The sequence below is a fragment of the Falco cherrug genome, chromosome 8, assembly GCF_023634085.1.
Source record: "Falco cherrug isolate bFalChe1 chromosome 8, bFalChe1.pri, whole genome shotgun sequence".
Taxonomy (NCBI): domain Eukaryota; kingdom Metazoa; phylum Chordata; class Aves; order Falconiformes; family Falconidae; genus Falco; species Falco cherrug.
The window spans coordinates 64,093,912-64,111,320 of NC_073704.1; the positions used below are offsets into that span (position 1 = coordinate 64,093,912).

Here is a 17,409-nt window from a genome sequence, read left to right on the forward strand (position 1 = left end):
CTCATTTTCAACACACTTGAACAACCACAAGATACTTCAGAATCCTCCGCTGTGAGGGAAATGATGCGCAATTTACATCTCCTTCTGCTGGTGCAGTAAAGACATAGTAGCGCCGGTAGAAACTGCAATGAGCAGGAGATGCTCTACTCCATACCAGAACAAGGATGTTCTTGTGCGTGTGCTGTTTCCTCACCGTGAAAGAGTCACATTTAACACTGAATTAGCAGCAGTAAAGGCAAGTTGCTTGCTTTCACATTCCCATATTCGAAATGGTTGTGCCAGGATGTTTTCAGTAGATGACATTTCATCTTTGTTACTTTCCAGTTAGTGGGATGCAGTTTGCTGTACTGGGAAATGGGTGAGGTGATGCCTGATAGCAGTTTGGACAATGTGCCCGTCCTCAGAAGTGTATGTCATTGTTTCATCTCGTTAGCTGTACTCTTTATGGTGTGATTTTAGGCCTGACATGGCACACAGATAAAATACTGAACACCTCTGAAGACAAATTGTAGCACAAAGAGACAGTTCAAAAGACTTTTTTGGAAGCAGACTCTGCCTTTGGTATTCTGAGCAACTACGCAGAACGTCAGAACAATCATTAGTGGCATCGGAACTCTGTTCTATCCTCCTTTGCTGTACAGCATCTGAGTTTTGATTTACTACATGCCACTGGCTTTACTAACTCCTCCTACCCTATTTTTTTTTAAAGTACAAGAGCCAATACCTACATGAAACATTACTGAAGGGTAGCAGAACCACTATATTTTGTATCTAAGTGATTGCCATGGTGTATATCCAGGATCAGTACTATATTCCTTTGAAGAGCAGGCTTTGCTCTGTTAAGTTTCTTTACTCAAACAGTATCATCAACTAGGTATTAGAAAAAGATTCCAAGTGGTCCTGTGTCCCCTTCCCCTTCCCCCAGCTCCAAGACTGAAATTGCCATGATAAAGCAGGGCAGCGTTTCCTGTATCCCATCTCCTGAGTGATGCTGTATATTCCAAAGGCACACAGCACCAGCTAGACAAATAGTGGTATAAACCAACAATAGGAAGGGGGTTCCTAACTTTCAGTAACGATCAACACAGGAAGCATAGGCCATAAATGTGAACTTGAATTTATGAAATAACCAACACTTTTCTATGCTAATTCTGTTGCACCAACTATTCTTATATGTTGGAAAAATTAGTTTCATGGGCTAATTTTGTGTATTAGTTTCAAATGCTATTTTACTGTAAAAGGATGAAGGCAGCTACTGCTGTTTAAACATGTGTATTTACACTACACACTTAAAAAGCTGCTGCAAATCCAATTACCACAATTTCAACTTGTGAGAAGTCACATAAGTAACCAACAGGCTACATCCGGTTGTCCCTTAACCACTGAAGATGGCTTCTTCTCCAGCCTGCCACCGTCACAGGTTTGACTAACAGTCAATGCTCCAGAATCCAATGAAAGTGATTTGCCAGAGTGGCTGATCCAGGGAGTGACTGTGCAGAAGATCCAACTTACCTAATATGAGAAAAGCAGGACCGATGCACACTCACCTGTACAGGTTTTCAACCCTCCCCTTCAATACTATATTTAAGGCCACCCCTTCCATAGACAGCAGCCATGTTCTTTGGAGAACTTTATTAAAATATATCCAAGAAGTAATCAAACATTTCTAATGAGTCAGGAGAGAACTGAAGTGAGAAAAACATCTGTACAGAGGACAGTGCTGTAAGTTTTTGTTTACATGCTTTATTTCAATGTTTCACAGTTTAGTCATTGTCTACAAAAATATATTTCTGAAACTCTGAGTCCTCTATAAAAAAGCTGGTCAGCAGCAGTGACCCTGACAAACAGAATGTACCTTGGGACAGTGGGAGCACCTCCTGTAAGCAGATTAGTGCAGCTAGGGCACTCCTGCCTCACCTTGGGAGACTTCTGTTCTTTGGGATTAAAGCTCTGCACTAGTTCTGAAGGAAGGCATTTAAAAAAAAAAAAACTAAAATCCTTCCACTTCTGTATACTGCCCTAAGCTTGGGAGGGGGAGCTGCAAGTCAGTGTATCACACAGGAGACAGTGCTAACAAAGGACTTGGCACTCAGGGGATGGAGAAGACCACACGGTACTTTAGTACTGGTAAATTTTTCCTTGAGCTATCTGTTCAGAACAGCCTTTGTCTGGTGATAATAGGTTCAGTCTATAAGCAGAGGTACAAAAGGCATACAAGCAGAGTAATCCTGTAAGCACAAAGAGTCCTTCTTTGAGGTCATGATAAGGGTTCTGTTCATTTTTCCCTCAACATTTTCTGCTGTGGCTTTAATCAAAGGGAAAATTGCCTTCATATCCAATCACAAGCCTGCAGAGTGTTGGATAGAACAGAGCCACTAACAATGCTATCAGCTTCAACTCCTTAGTACCCGTAACTGGAAACATTTCTTATGATACCAATTTTTTCATTCCTATGCTTACTAGTCACCGGTATATCTAGGTACCAAAAATAAGAATTGAGAAACTCAAGTGTCCCCCAAATGAGATCTTTCCACTCTTCCTATATTCAGTTATTTGACTAATCTATACAGATACTTGCAGTTCAGAAGAAAAAAAAAGAATGTTGCCTCTTAAAAAAAATAAATCTATCTTGCATTGTGCTCTAGAAGAGACAAGGTCAATGTACTCTGATCCTCTGTATTCACAAAGCTCATAACTAGAAGCCGCCCCTTACCAGAAAATAATCTCAAACCTGAACCTCCAAGTAGGCAGGAATTTTCAGCAGCAAATAAGGAAAGAGTAGGTATTGACAGACTACTTCCCCAATGTGGCAATGGGCAGAAGATGAGCTCTCAGTCCCTGAAAACTTTTCCCCATCTGCCCGTCAGAAGAACAGCTTTCTGAGCTAGTAGCTTGTAAAATTTGATTTCCTAGAGATTAGAGAACGCAGGAAAGTGCTGCTGGTTGTTTTAGGTATAGCTACAATCAACATGCTTCTGAGCTTTAGGCTCCTGGTCAGAAAAAGCTCTCCTGTAACTTATGCCTACCACCAGTCCCAGCCTGATCTGCTAAACCTGAGCAGCCAAGGAGGTATATGAATTTTAAGTAGAACCAGCATCATTCATGAAAACACAGAAGCCAAGAACCTTCACCAAGACAAATAGCTTATCAAAAAGATACTCAGCACTAGAGAACTAGTATCATCTCACTAATGCTAAACAGTTAAAGTGTAAAATCTGTAACAAGACACCTGAAGTTTACTTCCTTCCTATTTTCCTTTCTTGAACTGCTGGGGGGCCTGGAGAAGAAAGGAATGAATCACTTCAATGTATCAGTAGTAAGCCATTATATGAAGGCAGTATTGGAGAAAAAAAATCTGAAAACTTACTGACTCCAAAAGCTTTCATCAGCTTCCCAAACTGTAAACAGCCTAAACAGAGGATTTTGTCCACAGCTCAAGGTGTATTTCCAGTCTGCTCCCAGCTGTTCAGCTTCCCATCACAGACACACAAAAGAGGGAAAAATCGAGGGAGGCAGACAAACTCACAGATAGGGTATGTCTCCCACATAGCACCTACTTTAATACACCCACACAACGTGAACAATCAAGAATTGTTACATCTTGTCCATGGAAAGGCTATGACTAAAGTGTAACAAGATGAAATTAAAGGAGGATTAGGAATTAAGGAAAATCTGTGGAACGTGTTTTGCTGAAGATTCCATACCCCTCAAAGAAGCAATTCATATTCAATCATCTGGGAAACGGGGAGAGAATTGAGAGCAACAGTCCTGCCTTGGCTTCAGGTGACAAGCTAAGAGAGTTCCTTCTCCTTTAGTTATCACAAAGCTCATTCCTGTAAAAAAAAAACAAAAACCCACTGTCTTCCCCTACCCACTACTGCAGATGCAGTACACGCTAGAAGAGCGAAAGTAGTTTGGTCAACTGTTAAAAGCTGCCTTCTTCATCAGCACAAAGACAAGTGGTATGTTACTTCTAGTTGATGCAGTTATGCCAACACCCCCCCCCCCCCAAAAAAAAAAAACAACAAAAAAACCCCCACCATTACAATTCTAACATGATAGATACCTTGTGGATAAACATGCCATTAGACTGTGAGGTATGTGAGGGACCAGCAACTGCAGCTGCAAGGTATTGCTACTTGCTGTCTCCCAGTGCAAGTTTTTCCCCATTTCTGCATTCCCTTGCCTTCTTCAAGTTACACAGACTCCAGGGTGAACTATTCTGAAGCCTCACAAACACAGTGGCCACCAGAACACATTTGATGACATTTTAATCCCTTCCAAATTATTTACAAGGCTGGCTTTGAAGACTGTTACTTTTAACTTCAGGCCTAGTACTGCATAGACAAATCTTTGTATGGCCAAGAATTAGCAATGCCTGTGCTATGTCTGTTCTCACAGGAAACCTTCATTAAAACAAGCGAAGTAATACATAGAGCTGAGCCTAGGCTGCATTCTACCAAGGGCATAATAAAGACAATAGTCACAACCTCTCCAATTCACTAATATTTTTCTAGTATTCCCCATGGCTACACTTGGAGAGGTTCAGCCAAATTAAATTTAAGCTACAAGTCACAACTGAAAAGTGTGCACTGAAGTCTGGGGTTAGGAACACTGAGGGCCATCCCTGGTCAGACAGCTCCACTTCTATTTTCAAGAGCACAAGGACAGTTCCCTGGCACAGACAACCGAGGCAGATACATGGGAAAACTCATTCATTAAACCAAGTATTTCCAAAGGGAGGCAAGGTCACTGCTGCCCTGCCCCAGAGAAGGAAAAAGATTCATTGAAAGATTAAAACTAAAGGGTTACAAAATAAAGGCAAGAGCTAAAGTTTGCCAGTACTGAAATGCATTCTCCCGTCCTGTATGAACAGGAAACAGTCTCTGTAGGGTGTTAAAGAAGGTCCGAGGAGATACCCTCCTACTTTTTTCTGCTGCCAGTGGAGAGGAGAGAAAGATGCTGCTACTGGTCAGCAGGAATCTCTCTGTCTGCATCCAGTTTGCTCGTCTCTCCTGGGGAAGGGGTACGCGGTGCAGAGTGAGAAACAGGAGGGATCCCATGAGCTACAATCCCTTCCACTACTGGTGGTTCTGGTAGACCAGGAGTGGCTACTCCCACTACTGGAGGAAACCTAAAACCAACAGAAACGTAGAAGTTACAAGCTTGTCCAACACAGTTGCACAAGGGCAAAGGAGCCGTGCCCTCACGCAACTGCTGAACGTAAATCCCTCTTTCTAACAGAAACGCTTGGAGACAGAACGCAGGAAAAGTCTCCAGAGCTGAAAAGTAGCAGTTATATCCTAACACCAAACGACACCTGTTCTCAGACAGGCAGAGATAAATCTCGGGTCACATACTAAGCATTTGGAAGACAGGTACAAAATTTGTCTCTGGTGAAAAACAGTGTGAAGCACTATATGATGGTACTCTGAAGGGCTGGAAATTCCCTCCCCATCAGCAGGAGTGCAAGCTGCCAGTTATCCTTCACTGGGCTCTAAGATAGAAAAAGTAAGGAGCTGAACTAATAAAACAGCTAGAGATAAGATGAAAAATAGAGTGAAACTCATGAATTGCTAGTGAACTACTCTTCCATTACTTCCATTTTGCCTCCCTATGCCTTCTCCATAAATACATCTGAACCTATGTAGATCTTTCCAGGAAGGGAAGATAATATATTTCCTGCTTTACAGATAGGAGAAAAAACAGAAGGGAAGCAACCCACCCACAATTACTTGGCAGGTCTGTAACAGAAATACTGAAACATGCCCTATTAGGCCACTGCCCAAATATGATGGACAACGTCTCTTTAATAGTCTGCATTTGGGCTACAGGTAAGAACTGTGCTTTTTTTAATGCAGTTCTAATGACATGCACAACTTCTTCTAAATGTTAAGATCCAGACCTCTTTTCAGGCACCCAGCAGGCTTTCTTACATTAAGATATGTCTCGGGCAGGTCTTGCAATGACTTGGAAAAATTAACCAGTATGCAGCTGGAACTGAATATGACCAAGTAAAGGTTAAATCCTAGTACAGCTTCAGAACTGCTGCTCTTAAGTTTCTGGAAAGAGCTCATATAGAGAGTACATAGGAACAGAAACATACCTGCTTACAGGTACAAGCAGTTCTCAAACCCAGAGAGGGAAGTTGGCCTACTTCAGTAGGAACATACGCTTGGAAGCAGTAACTTGCATGTCTCACCTGTAAGCTGCAGCTCCATTGAGTTCTGGGTAGACAGTTGCAGGATCAATACTGGACCACTGAGCTGCTAACAGCAAGTACTCCTTATTAACACAGTTCCTCAAAGCATCAGGTATGTGACCTGCAAGAATGCCAAGAATGACAAAAAATCCAGGACAAGTAGGATGGGCTCATTCCCTGAAACATTTACAAAGGAAAGTAGAAAGGAAATGTGCAAGACCGTTTCAGTCTACCTCCACAGGGTAACTGGGCAGGGGAGACTTGCCTCTGAGCAACTGGTGTCTGGAAAAGACAAGAAACAGTCCCTTCCTTCCCACTTCGGTGATCTTGTGGGCATTATTGGCCACAAACTGCAATTGCCAAGCCTCACCTCCCAAGAGACAGTATGTACTACTCCAGAAAAAAAAGTGTGCAGTAGAACCATCAAAGGAACGATTGCAAATGATTTGGAAGATGTACTAGGTACAAGGCTTTACAACTCCAGCATTAGTTAAAAGATTCTCAGAAGGCAAAGAGACAATCACCAACTTAAGCTCCAGTTCCAGAAACCGAAACCAGTTACTGAGTCCAAGTTTTCAGAACAATCAGCATAATCCTTGCAATGAACTAACAAAAGAATACTAATTCAGCAGCAGCTGCAGAGCAGAGTCTTCCTCATTACCTGTAATAGCTCTGCGGATCTCTTTAGCTGCATCTTCTCTGGATTCAATGGAAGCCTGCTCACTGTACCAGGCAGTGTGAGGGGTGCAGATCACATTGGGTGCGTCTTTTAAGGGCCCCTGAGCAAAGCTGTTAGGGGGAAAAAAAAAAAAGTTTCTCTACAGATGTGATAACCCCATCTGTCCTCTCAGGTATCACTGTAACTCAAATAACAAAAACCCAAAAGAATCATCCAGTGTAGACGAGTCACAGGATAGCAGCTGGCATGCAGGCGCAACATTACCTGAAAGGCTCAGACTCATGCACATCCAATGCTGTTCCTCTGATTCTCCCCTCTTTCAAGGCTTGTGCTAAGGCTTTCTCATCTACCAGCCCTCCCCGGGCTGTGTTCACTAAGAAGCAGCCCTGGCGCATCTGGAAGAAGAAAGATATTAAGTGGGTTGAGAATGAGATTTTTCACGGAAGCTAAGTGAATCTTGGGAAGTCTACTGGAAATGAGCAGGAGCCTGCAGTGATTAGATGAGGCCTGGACGAACTAGGAGTGCTCTCACTGCAAAGCTAACGACAGGGGAAATGCCTGCAAGCAATTCTTGAGAAATTTGCTTTAAAAATGAACAAACAAAACCACAAGACAAGGGCAAAAGTGGAACTCTCAAGTTCTGCACTCCATATTCATCCTACTACATTAAAAAAGAAAGAGGACATGAATCAAGTATCCAGCTATACAAAACTGGACTACAACGTCCAGGTGTCTCTCATCAAAGCACTGAAAAGCATTCATAGTCTAGTGGAGTAGAGCCCGAGACTGACTTTGCAGTGGGCTTGGGCAGAGAGACTTTGGCAGAGCTGTGTAAAGAAACTTATGCAGTCCCAGCCACACCACATCTGGCTCTAACCAGCAGAGTCAATTATACATTTTAAAGGTAATTTGAAATTATTGAATCACCTAAGACATTATTTATAAATGGCAAAAAAAGCCAATCCTATTCTCCTCTTAACACAGAATTCTATACAGCACAAAGCACAGGCACCCGGATCCACACGCTCCCAGCCTCCAAAGGCAGCAGGAGGCACACGACAGAGGCAGCAGGATTCACACGCTCTCAGCCTCTGTGAAAGCAGCAGTTTCTGTTTGCATTCATTTCCACAGTGCTCTGTGGGGGAAATCAAGCTCCTGCTGCACCTGTTTAATAGTGAAGTCATTGATGAGGTGATGGTTATGTTCATTCAGGCTGCAGTGCAATGTGATGCAATCGCTGTGCATTAGTAGATCCTGCAGGGTTCCTACTCGTTGTAAACCCAAGGATCGCTCCACTCCATCCGGCAGATAGGGATCATAGAAAATCACGTTGAAGCCAAAGGACTTGGCTCGCAGAGCCACTGCCTGTCCAACTCGGCCTTCACAAAAGAAAACCCACAATCATCAAGGAAAGGTAAAACAAACTTTAAAGACAAGATACTGGGATAGACTGGGAGCCTACACTGGAGTTTACTGCCAGGGCCCAAGGTAGTGCAGCCCTGGAAACCCGTAGGATTGCCATAGGGATCCAGAGGAGGTTATTCAGTGCTGATCCCATGTGGCCAATTCTAGTCCTTCCCCATGCAATAGCCAGAGCTTAGCCTAGAAGGAGCTCTGTTTTTCAAACCAGACCTGGACTCTGAGTCAGAGGCAGTAATAATCTGATTACAAGAACTTGGGAGAAGGAATTGGTAGCTTTGTTACTGATACAGAACCTAGCACACTGGGAAACAGTCACCGAGAAGAGCTGTCTGAATGTTCCAATTCTTCTAGTCATTTGAATTAAAAAAAAAAAAAAATCCCCAATCCCATGGCATACACCCAACTCTTGAAGATATCCAGCATCACAGAATAGGGCACTAGCATTCCTTATGTGTGTTTCACAACGAACAGCCGTAAAGTTACCACTTTTTTCAGTCTGTGACTCTTAGGTTCCCAAAAACTTTCACAGTTCACTTTTCAATTCAACAGTTCCCATCACTTACCTAGTCCAATGATGCCCAAAGTCTCCCCACGGATACGCACAGCGCCTCCAGCCACCTCTCGAATCTGTTCTACACTCGAGGCTCGATTCCCTTCACGCATAGCCTGATGTAGCCAAGTAACACGGCGATATAGGTTCAAGATGTGGCAGAGGGTGGAGTCAGCAGTCTCCTCTACTGAGGAGGAAGGGATGTTGCAAACTGCAATGCCTACAAAGCCACAGAGGTCATATAAGATTTTTAGCATCACAACGCTAAACCAACATAGAGCTCTTCAGGCATAAGTGCTGAAAGACAATTCAGTGCTCCAGAACTGCCAAGAAACACAGGATTCATTTCAAAAGCTCATTCTACAGCAACATAGATGTGACCAGTCAGCTTTTTAACCCCAAGGAAATACCATTCCTTCCTTACAAATATTTGATTGACACACTCACCAGGAGAGAAAAAAAAACCCAAAACCAAAAACGAAAAACCAGGCTGAAATGAGAAAACTGGGTCATACAAGTGATGCAAGAAACTGACTGTTTTAGAAGAGCTGCATCCAAAAAGATGCACTCATTCCAGAGATACTCCTGACAGATTAACTGGCAGACTGTAAAAGAATTAAGACAGATGGTTGAGCTCTTTCATGCCTCACAGTCCAGATGCTCACTGCAAGCATCAGCTTCCCCAGGAGCAACAATAAGTAACTCACTCATTAAACACTGAGAGAAGCCACAGGAGCCTCTCTAAACCCATTTGAAGTTACATTTAAAAATAACAACACATAACACTCCTGCTCTACAATAACATAGAACCACAAGGGACCATAAAACCCATAGCTACAACTATCAAGCAAATTACTAATGCAAATGGAGTTAAAGTCCTGGAAGCACAAATTACTGTCAGGAAAGGGAAAGATGGAACACTATAACAAAATCTGGTCATTAAACAACAAAAAAAAGTCAACGGGGGTGGATAACTGACAAAATACCACTTTGCTGCTGCTATCCTTAATTCAAAAAGTCACCACCTATCTAAAAACTAGGAATAAAATCTATGGGCAGTAGTTGAGGGTGCATAAAATTCAGCAATGCATCACTCTTTTGGAAGCCAGTTACAGAGGAGACATTCAACTAAACTCAGACCATGCTCTCCAAAGAGAACGAGGAGAGCGATGGCCACACACAGTCCCAGACATTCGACTCCTTTTCTCTATCAAATCCGTCACAATTGTGCCATAATGCCACAGACGACTCAGAAGACGCGAGGTGGGAAGACAGGGAAACCTAACTTCTTTTAATCTCACTGGTTACCATCTCATTCAGACAAGCCACATGCATTCATCTCTTACACTGCTAGACACAAATTTGTGTTTACATGCAGTATTATGCCAAAGGATAAGAAAATGCAAACACCCAATGGCCCTTTGGTCTGATTTGAAGATTCAGAATGCATAAGCAGCAGTATCTTACCTCAGAATGAACTGAATGGCCTAGCTAAGCATCCAAATAATCATTAATTGTCCATGAAAAAGCAAACCCGGCCATGCATAAGAGTCATCATACTATCGCTCCAAAGCAAAAGTGGCAAGCAGCAGTATGATGGGAAAAGAACTCTGACCCCTTTCTCCTTGGGTTAATGAGTGTGGAGTAGGGGGAATGGGAAAACTCTGAAACCGAATGAATCAATGATATGGATGGTGACTTTAAGAGGAGAACACTAGAAGCAGATTAGGTTCCAAACTCAGCCCAAAAATGTAACAGCTGCCAAGGACATGAGAGCCAAGGACGTTGCCAGGCACTCTTGGGACTATTCAGCTGAAGCGTTCATGTGAGAAGACTCTTTATACCTAACTCAAGCACTAGACAAACATGCACTCTTCCTTTATTTGCAATTCATCTGTTCTTACAGATCTGGAAATTATAACGCCTATTTAAATTTTATATATAAATACCTGCATTTGATTAAGCTTAATCTGATCTGCATTACACTAAGAAATGTTTCAAATCTCTGACACAAACCTAAAAAAGGGGCAGGGCACTTAGATGATCCACTTCACCTAGGAGACTACAAGGTCCAAGGGTCTCACTGCCATGTTTAATGAACAGCAGCCTTTTGTCACCTGATCCAGAGATTTTTCACAGGCCTAGGGCTCTAAAGGGATCAATAATAAAAGTGCTGAATCAGAACCTACCTGCATATAAAAAATTAACAGGAAAACTTACTAATCAAGCATTTACAGGGAGTATCCTGCATCAGCATTTGCAGGCTGCTTTCAGACATCAGTTTGCTCAATTCTTTCCCCACAAACAACCCAAAACCACCTCACCAAAATTTACTGAAACCATATTCAGGTTTCTGAATCCCAAACAGCAAAGACACTGACATCTATGGCAGAGAAATCTGAGAACTGAGAATCTTTCTTTCAAGTCACCTACCAGTTCCGATATTGGTCAGCTTCCTAAAGATGCCTGATATTAAGCAGCTCCAAATCTTTTTACATAAAAGGTTTTAAATGCAGTCAGCTATAAAACAGAAAAACATGAGCAGTGTTCCACATCACATTCCGTTCTGATCGCAACAGAACCCTAATGTTGTCATCATACCTAATTCTGCAGCAGATTTGATGTCAACATTGTCATAGCCACTGCCAATACGCACAATGACCCTGAGGGCTTTGAATTTCTCCAGATCCTGACGAGAGAGGGTAATGGTGTGATACATCAGAGCTCCTACTGCTTCATTCAGCACCTACAACAAAAACCAGTCCAAATCAGTCTGCTCTGCTTACTCCAAGAGGCAGAGCTCTATATCTGAATGTTCGCAAATTTTCTACCCCACCTTTTCATGGATTTCCTGAGTTGACTGAGCATCGCAAAATGCCACCGTAGCAACATCCTTCAAGATGGGCATCTCCACCGTGCAATCTCGTCCATCCAGGAGCGCAACCAGTGGCCGTGCTGGCATCGGGCCATTCACAATAGGAGGCCGTATGCCTATTAAGAAAGTCAGCAGGAATGATTATGTGAAAGACAAGAATGCTGGAACCCTTGTTTGCCTGTCTGACACATCACTAGTTCTGCTATATATATGGGTACTTATATAAATACTGTAGTATTTTGGAAGAGATTAGTCAAAGCAAAAGAAATAAACAGGAAATGAATGAAGGGAAACGAAGCTAGTGAAAAGAAACCAAAACTCTTCCACCACTATAAAAGAAAAATAAAACATGGTTTATCAGCAACGAGCTAGTAGAGGCGGTCCACGCAGAAGCGTGCCACCTTACCCTGGGCTGCCGAAACTAGACACAGAGCCCTTCGGGCCCGCCGCCCCCCAGCCTGCCCCCCCCCAGCTCAGCACCCCGGGGCACCAGCTCCGTTTCCTCCCCAGGCAGCACCGCAGCGGGTACGTCCACGGCCCCGACAGTCACGGGCAGCCGCCCCTCTCCGGCGGCGGGCGGCACCGAGCCCCCGGCAGGCGGCAGGCCTGCGGGGCCCTGCCGTAGAGGCGCGGGTGGAAGCCCACCGCCGGCAGCGGGAGCGCTGCAGCCCGGCTGGGGGAGCGGCAGCCGGGCCAGGCTCCCCGCCGCACCCCGTCCCGCCGCCGCCGCCGGGCCCCGGGCCGCCGCCGGGCGTGGCCCCACGCGGCGCCCGCCCCGCCTCACTCACCTTCGCAGATCCGGTCCAGCCGCTGCCGCTTGACTTTGTGCCGGTCCATGGGCCGCACCGTGCCGCGCCGCCCCTCAGCGCTGCCGAGGGACACCCCGTCACTCGCCGCCGCCGGCTCCCGCCGCCCGCGCAGCCGCCGCCGGCTCCCGGGAGGAAGCGGAAGGGCCGGGCCGCAGCCCCGTGCCGAGCGGCCCAGCCGCCACAGAGGCGCCGCAACTTGGGGCGCCGCTCGCTTCCGCTTCCGCTTCCGGGCCGCGCCCCGCCCCACAGGCCTTCGCGGCGGGGCGGCAGCTCTCCCTGGGCGCAGCCGGCTCAGTGCCGGGCGGCTCCCGCGGGAGCGGCGTGTGCGCCTGGGGGCGGGAAAGCAGCGCCGCTGCCGGCCGGAGAGCTGCCCCCCGAGGGCCGACGGGCGGCGAGGCCCAGCGGGCGGGTGGGCGCTCTCCGCTGCCCGTGGACTCCAGGAGCGCCGGTGCGGGGCAGGGAGCGGCCTGCCGCCGCGGGGAGATGCCTCTGGGAGCCCCGCTGCTGGGGGGGGGGCGGTCACGGTGCTCTCCCACCCCGCAGGCCCGCACAGCGGTGGGAGAAGCTCCGTGGCTTCGTGCCTCCCTCCAGGCCGCGGATTCGGCAGCGACCAGGCTGGCAGGCGTGGGACGCGCGGCACCCGGCCATGTCGTGTCGGGGGCATCCTTGCCTCTGCCCTCGCTGTGCTCTGAGGCAGGAGCCTGAGCCCTCCACACGCGAAGACAGAAAGCACAGGCAGACTTACCTGTTGCCCCTGCCCCTTTAGTCATCCACCACCACCTCATCTGGATCGTCTGGTATTAGTTGAGTGTGTCCCTGTGTGCGCCTTGATGTCGCTGTATCTCAGCACTTCTGGCATGGAGGCGCATATTAGAAGGGCAAGAATCAAAAGCAGCAGTGCAGTCTGTAAAGATCTGAGACGTCTCCAGTTCTCAGAAACTTGACAACAGGGAATTCCCAGCCTAGGCAGAGGCTGAAGAAGGGGGAACTGTTCATAGGGAACTAAATTCTCCAAAGTAAAAGAGTACTCAGCAGACGTTTGAGAGGCAAACTTGCTATTCAGAGAGTTGTGTCTTGGCTGCAAGGAGTCAGCCAGGAAGGATGGTTACAAAAGCCTGCCTTGCCTGGAAGGTGGATCCTGGGATATAGCTTCAGGCCTTCCTGGGAAACTGTCTGTGTGAGACAAAACAGGGAGCCATGCAAAACAGCTTCTGTTTTGCCACCTTTGCAGCCATATCTCCCACACTTGTCCCGTGGTCCTGGGAGTAGATCAGCACTACAATACCCTTTCCAGCATCTCTGCATCCCATCTCTTGATATCCTGCACCTACCTTGCCACCAAGTGCGTCATGCTGACTGCCTCTCCTGGCAGAAGGTTTGACCCCAAGTGTGTGCTGACTGACATCACAGCACAGCTCCCTTAGCTAGCCACAACTACTCATGCTTCATGCAGGAATGAGCCGCACAATACCACAAAGTAGGCTCATTTTCTAGCTCACCAGCTATCCCCACAACAGTATCTGTTTCTACTGTTACCCAGTGCCCACAAAGAGCTGTTACTGGTTATTTCTAGACATGGGTCCCTTAAATTGCCTTAAACAGAAAGTTTCCTTCTGACCAAGCAAGAAAGGATGCAATCCCTGAGATAGGTGGGCTACCAAAGGACGTTACACAAATGGGGCAAGCCTTGGGAGGTGGGACAGCGTGAGGACACAGACCAGACAAGCCTTCCTCACTCCAGCTTACATTCTGGATATACAAAACTTACTGTTTTTTCCCTTAACAAAGCATTAATACACATCAGTTAGAGTTTGGAGCTGAAAGAGGAGAAACTGAGCACAAAGGACTTTACTGAGTAAGTGTGCACACAAGCCTGAGCGCACCAAGCTGAAGCGCAGCAGGTGCCACAGTCACCGCCCAGCGCCCAGAAATCACAGGGCCCTGCTGCTGCACCGTCACTTCCCAAAGAAACCTGTTTTGGCAACGTGCTGAAAAGCTGGTGATCTTGGTTGCCTACTAATGTCACCAAACCCTCAAATGAGGAAATACGAGCGAGCTGCAGCCCTGGACAAGGGTGACACAGACGGAACCTCTCCCCATGCTCCCGCCCGCCTTCGCCCCGCCTTCGCCTGGCCCGGGCCACGCCCCCCGTCGGCTAGGACGCTGATTGGCTCGCTTACCGCCCAGGACCGCAACACCCCGCCCACGAGGCTGCCGGCCCCTGAGGGGCTGTCCTGGAGTGACGTGCTCGCAACCCAATGGGAACGCTCCTCTCCCGCCGTGGCCCTCGGCCGCCACTACCGCCCCCTAGCGGCGCCTTGGCGGAGCTGCCGCTGTCATCGTTGGCGCGGGGCCGGGGGGACCTCAGCACCATGCGCCCCGTAAGAGCAGGGGGCCCGGCCGGCCCGAGCCGCCGCTTCTCAACGTGTGAGAGCTTCCCCGGTGAGCAGCTCGGCATGGCGGCAGGCCCGGCGGCAGCGTTGCAGTGAGGGCACACCCGGGAGGAGGGCGGCGGGGGCCGGCTCAAGCTGCCGTGCCTGCGTGGCCCGGCGGGCGGCGCTGCTGCACCGCGGCGGGAGCGGGCACCGGTACGGGCACCGGTACGGGCACCGGCGGGAGCGGGCACCTTACGGCCGGCCTGGCCCCCGGGGCTGGGATGAGGACCGACCCCTCCCCCGAGGCGGCAAGGCCGGGCCGGCCTGGGGCTCTGCTCTCCCCCGGGAGCCCCGTGCGTGGTGCTCAGCGGGCAGGGCCGGTGCTGGGCGCCTTGGTGTCCCCGCAGCAGTCCGGCCTGCCCCGCCGTGCCGCCCGCTGCCGGGCAGGGCCCGGGGGTCCCGCTAGAACCCCCTCCACTCCGTCACACACCATCTGGACCGCGGGGATATGGCGTGTGAGCACAGCTGCAATGGTGCCTCAGCTATTGGCACAGCTTCCCTGCAGCATCAGTTACTTACAAATTAAAAATCCCACCACCACGGCAGTGTCCGTATACTGCTGCGAAAAAAACCCGGACAGCTCTACCCGCTTGGCTTGCACACGGAATGGGGGAGGCGACCTTGCCTGTTTGGTGGTCTGCAGCACCGCTGCGGCGCTGAGTGACACCGTGAGGCATCCTCCTGGACTGCCTGCAGGATGCTGTGGACAGCCCTCATGGCAAGTACTTGGTTGGATGCTTAAAAAGAACAAGAGGGACAGGAGGGAAGAGAAGGTTCTTCTGAGGACAGACAAAGAAACTGGAAATCCTGGCAACCTTGTTGCTAGGGGCAGAACTAGTAAAGAAAGCCTCATCCATCTGGACATAGCAGCTCTGTGCCATGGTCCAAAGTCCTGCCATGTGGGAGCGGCTGGTACCTGAGTCTTTCCTGGTAGTCTCTAAAGCACTTAATGCTGCTGATAAGGTGTAAAGTAAACAGCCCCTGTGCTGCTGCCCTGCCATGTGCCCATCTCTTTTACAAGCCAAGAGGAGAAAATGTACATGAGTGATTAAAACAAAAACCTACTGCAAGCAGCTGGACCCTGCTGCCTCCATTTCTGTCTTCCACAGCACTGAAAGGTAGCAAAGGTGGCAGCAGGGTGGGACCACTGATCTTTGCTGCCCGATGTGCCTTGGAGTCCCCTGTCTCATGGCTTGAATGAATGGAAACCCCGTCCATTTCACTGCAGAAAGCAGCTGTAGGGATGCTCCTAAATCAAGGGGAAGTAATCTAATACATATTCTGTAACTTGATTGCTCTCATACCTGTTTAAGTACCTTGCCAACCTACAGGAACAGTAAAATCTTGGTTTTGGTTCCATTATTTTTCTGTCTGTTACCATGTTCAGTATAGTACATGGCTCTGAACAGCTGCTACCCCTGAGGCCAGGGTCTGTCTTGCCACTGCCAGACCCACTGTCCTGTATGCTGATTCAGCTTCACTTGAGACAAGGAGAGAGCAAGTAGCAGATCGGACAAGATGCATCATGGATCCGAACACCAGGATCAGAGCAATGGGCTCACAGTGCATCACTGAAATGTCTTTGAATCAAATCTAGTACTATAACGCATTATTAAAGCTACTTACTTTTCCTGTGTTCCTGTCTCTGAAAAAATTTAGACTTAAGGTAGTAGAGCAGTGCTGTTCTAAGGAGCTCCTTTCTTCCCTTGAGGAAATACTGTGGCTTTCCTTTTACGAATAATTTTTCTTCTGAGCTGCTCACTACCTGGATGACTTTTGAACCTGCCACCGAAGCATGCACGTGTTAACCATTGCCTTGACTAGCTGATGGGAAGGGACTTAGTCTCTAACCCAAAACCCGTGTGCTAGGCAGTACTTCAGCCAACACAAGAGCGAGTCAGCTGTGGCTTTTTCTACAAGTTTGGATACAGAATCTAACACATCTCTGGGTAACCTGTTCTAGCACTGCGCCAGCGTCCCAGCAAAAATGCTTTTCATAGTATCCAGCCTGAGCAGCCCAAGCTGGAAACTGTGGCTATCATCACTTCTCACATCACCTGCTGTTGTCAACATGAATTTGGGTTTGTCACCTTTGCAACCTTCAGGTAGCTGTAAGCTGATAACAGATCACCCCTGTAACTCACTTTGCCAAGCAAATGAGCCCACTCCGTTAACCTCATTGCAGGTCACATGCTGCCATCTTGGTGTCCCTCCACGGGACCGTCTCTAGTTCCTTCACACCCCTCTGGAACTTCAGGGGATGGGACCTGTGCACAGGAGTCCAGGTGTGGCCACACCACTGCTAAGTAGATGGGAATAACTTCCTTCAGTCTCTGGCCACAATCATCCTAATACAGTGTGGTGTGTGGGTTGTCTTACTCAGGATCAGCATTTACTGGTATCCATGGCAGCTTCCCAGTCCTTCCGGTGGGGCTGC

At 47.8% G+C, this 17,409-nt stretch overlaps 1 protein-coding gene across 3 annotated transcripts; it reads right to left on the reverse strand.

The window, feature by feature from the left end:
- Window positions 1–1,615: 1,615 nt before the first annotated feature.
- LOC102050234 (C-terminal-binding protein 2) lies at window positions 1,616–13,436 on the reverse strand. 3 transcript variants are annotated; one of them, XM_055719127.1, is made up of 10 exons: window positions 13,283–13,436; window positions 12,517–12,596; window positions 11,690–11,844; window positions 11,455–11,599; window positions 8,867–9,073; window positions 8,046–8,260; window positions 7,146–7,276; window positions 6,864–6,991; window positions 6,203–6,323; window positions 1,616–5,134 (listed from the first exon to the last, which is right to left on the reverse strand). In XM_055719127.1, exons 2-10 carry the CDS (start codon window positions 12,563–12,565, stop codon window positions 4,966–4,968), a joined length of 1,320 nt encoding a protein of 439 aa, XP_055575102.1. In that variant the 5' UTR covers window positions 12,566–12,596; window positions 13,283–13,436; the 3' UTR covers window positions 1,616–4,965. The 3 variants fall into 3 exon arrangements, with proteins under 3 accessions (XP_055575102.1, XP_055575103.1, XP_055575101.1); XM_055719128.1 differs by lacking the exon at window positions 12,517–12,596 and having other exon boundaries at window positions 13,283–13,433; XM_055719126.1 differs by lacking the exon at window positions 13,283–13,436 and having other exon boundaries at window positions 12,517–13,216.
- Window positions 13,437–17,409: the final 3,973 nt, after the last annotated feature.

Coding starts and splice junctions, on each gene's coding strand:
- LOC102050234 (XM_055719126.1), bottom strand. CDS start 13,201: ATGCCCCCGACACGACATGGCCGGGTGCCGCGCGTCCCACGCCTGCCA. Junction 6,992..7,145: donor CATGAGTCTGAGCCTTTCAG/GTAATGTTGCGC, acceptor TCCCCCTAACAG/CTTTGCTCAGGGGCCCTTAA. Junction 6,324..6,863: donor GATCCGCAGAGCTATTACAG/GTAATGAGGAAG, acceptor GCATTCTTGCAG/GTCACATACCTGATGCTTTG.